This window comes from Dromiciops gliroides, chromosome 2 (assembly GCF_019393635.1).
Source record: "Dromiciops gliroides isolate mDroGli1 chromosome 2, mDroGli1.pri, whole genome shotgun sequence".
NCBI classification, from domain to species: domain Eukaryota; kingdom Metazoa; phylum Chordata; class Mammalia; order Microbiotheria; family Microbiotheriidae; genus Dromiciops; species Dromiciops gliroides.
Genome location: NC_057862.1, coordinates 366,348,995 through 366,352,403, shown reverse-complemented (window position 1 = coordinate 366,352,403; position 3,409 = coordinate 366,348,995). Strand labels below are relative to the sequence as shown.

Genomic DNA, 3,409 nt, shown 5'->3' with positions numbered 1-3,409 from the left:
GGATAGTCCATTTGGTCAAGTTTATCCTTGATAATAGCCCATAGCTTTTCGAAAGGGATTAAATCAGGAAAGTTCTCATACTACTAAAATATATTTATCTCCATTTTTTGGATAAATGTCTTAACCTCTCATGACATGTGATGATAGCAAGGCCATGTTGCAGTATCATCTCTCCATTTTGGAATTTCTGTGATTCCAGAACAATTCTTTTTCTTGGTCTATAAACAAATGTATCAAAGTTCACAATCCCTTTAATGAGACAATACTTCCAGGCCTGTTGGAAGTAAAAAGCCCCCAAACAGTTTTTGGATGGATAGTTCAGAGTATCATGCAAGTGTCCAGGTCTTACAAGATGTGTCTTTTAACAATGCTATTGACATAACCTTGAATGAAGAAGTGAGTTTCAAAGTAAAATTCACCTTTTTCTAGATTTCACCATTCTGTTACTGAAGTATCACCTTGTCCATGACAATTGACTTTTGTTCTTAGCAATGATTAGCAGCTGTTTCTTGTCTGTTATGGTTTGTTTTTGTTTGTACTGATCTTCTTGTTCTTCTTCCAACTCCCCCATCTGCCTGGTCTTTCTAAAGGGTTTTGCATTTTTCTGAGGAATAATTAAGCTATTTTTTAGCAATTATTTTCAGTTCTTGGTTGTATTTTTACTGTACTTTCCTTTGAACTTTGGTGCAATTGGTGATCTTGTTTCATCATGGACTTGAACGATCCTTGAAATGCTTGACTTCTCCACACCAAAAGCCTCTGCAATAATAGTGTTTTCATTTACTTTTTTTTGCAGGGCAATGAGGATTAAGTGACTTGCCCAGGGTCACACAGATAGTAAGTGTCAAGTGTCTGAGATCAGATTTGAACTCAGGTCCTCCTGAATCCAAGGCCACTATTTTAACCACTGCAATAATACTGTTTTACTGTCACTTTGCTGTGTTCTTTAAGAGCCACAACTGGCTCTTAGCTCCTCTCCCAAGCTCGGTTCCAGGATCTGCTGCTTCAGTCGCATCCCTGAAACAAGATGGTGAAGGTCGGAGTCAACGGATTTGGCCGTATTGGACGCCTGGTAACCAGGGCTGCATTCAACTCCAGTGGAGTAGATGTTGCGGCCATCAATGACCCCTTCATCGACCTCAACTACATGGTTTATATGTTTCAATATGATTCCACCCATGGCAAGTTCAAGGGCACCGTCAAGGCTGAGAATGGAAAGCTGGTGATCAATGGAAAAGCCATTACCATCTTCCAGGAGCGGGACCCCACCAATATTAAGTGGGGAGATGCTGGAGCTGATTATGTTGTAGAGTCCACTGGTGTCTTTACAACCATGGAAAAGGCTGGGGCTCACTTGAAGGGTGGAGCCAAGCGGGTCATTATTTCTGCCCCTTCTGCTGATGCCCCAATGTTCGTGATGGGAGTGAACCATGAAAAATATGACAATTCCCTTAAGATTGTCAGTAATGCCTCCTGTACTACCAACTGCTTGGCCCCCTTGGCCAAGGTCATTCATGACAACTTTGGCATCGTGGAAGGACTCATGACTACAGTCCATGCCATTACTGCTACCCAGAAGACAGTGGATGGCCCCTCTGGCAAGCTGTGGCGTGATGGGCGTGGTGCTGCCCAGAACATCATCCCTGCTTCCACTGGTGCTGCTAAGGCTGTAGGCAAGGTCATCCCTGAACTGAATGGGAAACTCACAGGCATGGCTTTCCGTGTTCCTACTCCCAATGTGTCTGTTGTGGATCTGACCTGCCGCCTGGAGAAAGCTGCCAAATATGATGATATCAAGAAAGTGGTGAAGCAAGCATCAGAGGGACCCTTGAAGGGCATCTTGGGCTACACAGAGAACCAGGTTGTATCCAGTGACTTTAACAGCAACACCCACTCTTCTACCTTTGATGCTGGCGCTGGCATTGCCCTCAACGACCATTTTGTGAAGCTCATTTCCTGGTATGACAATGAGTATGGTTACAGCAACCGTGTAGTAGACCTCATGGTCTACATGGCCTCCAAGGAGTAAACTGGAAAGCCATGGATCTTCATCCCCAGCCAAAAGGAGAGTTCCACCACTGGGGAGCCCACATCCCTAACCTATGTTCCCGTACTAGGGATCCCATGCCCCATTCACATTGTTGTCCCAAAGCACCCCTGTAGTAGGGGGGAGAAGCCTAGAGTCCTCTATTGTGTACGTACCATCAATAAAGTCACCATATTCAGTGCAAAAAAAAAAAAAGAGCCACAACTTCTCTTGGAGTAATATCCGATCTTAAAAACTGCAAAATTATAAACAAAAGAGAGCAATGAAGCTAGTGTCTATGGCATGAAATCCAGCACAAAACTGATAGAAAACTAACTTAAGGTGGAAAAAGCAACACAAACCAGTTTCATTTGGTCCAACTCAAATGTTTTGAGCCATTCTAGTATAAATAAAAGTATACATATAAGATCATTTTTATCACAAAGTAAAACAAACCATACTGAGTTTTGTTTGCCCCAAGTAATTAATAGATGGCTATAAAATTAAATACTTTCATCCTTCCTTTCAGAGAGAGAGAGATGGTAGATTACAGATATAAAGTGTCACATACTATATAGTCACAGTCTTGATTTTCTGAAGATTTTACTGGGTTTTATTGGTTTTGTTCTTATAAAGGAGGATACTACTGGGGGAGAGATTATTGGGGACTGAAAAACAAAATGCATCAATTAAATTTTCAAAAATGACTCTGTAGTGTGAAATCTGAAGGTGAAGGTCATTACCAACCTAAAGAATCAAGGAGGACTTCCTGGAGGCACTGACATTTGACTTGGGCTTTAAAGAATGTGAAGGAATTCAACAAGCAAAGGAGGGACAAAGGACATTCAAGGCACGAGTAAAAGTCATTGTCCCGGACATTCTATCTTCCCTGATGTTGTGGCCACTGTTTTTCATATGAAACTGGCAAGACCTTCAGTTCAAAAACAAATGCCCATTTGCATGCATCTGTTTTGCATAACTATTCATAGCAGATTCAAGAGGCTCCAAGTCCAAAGTACTTAAAACATATATTAATAATTAGTGCAAACTGCAGCAATTTTGTTCTAAGCTGCCATGTGAGGGAGGGCAAATAAAACAAATCTTTACCCAAATCAGTGTGTGTGTGTGTGTGTGTGTGTGTGTGTGTGTATGTGCATGCACACACATGTATTTTTAAAAGTATGGTCACACACACATACAGATAAGAGTCACATGTGCCTAAAAAGCTCAGACTGGACCATGTTGGCCCCATGCTACCTATCTGCTATCTAGCAAAAACAACAGAAAAGAGGTTTTCAGAAAAATCAGGACCAAGCTTGTGTTTTGGGGTTAAGACCTTGCAGACTCCCTGAAAGCATTTGATTCCAGGTGTTTGCTTCCCTG

At 41.8% G+C, this 3,409-nt stretch overlaps 1 protein-coding gene across 1 annotated transcript; it reads left to right on the top strand.

The window, feature by feature from the left end:
- Positions 1-964: 964 nt before the first annotated feature.
- On the top strand, positions 965-2,242 carry LOC122741195 (glyceraldehyde-3-phosphate dehydrogenase-like). Its single transcript, XM_043984392.1, has one exon. It carries the CDS (start codon positions 1,028-1,030, stop codon positions 2,027-2,029), a length of 1,002 nt encoding a protein of 333 aa, XP_043840327.1. The 5' UTR covers positions 965-1,027; the 3' UTR covers positions 2,030-2,242.
- Positions 2,243-3,409: the final 1,167 nt, after the last annotated feature.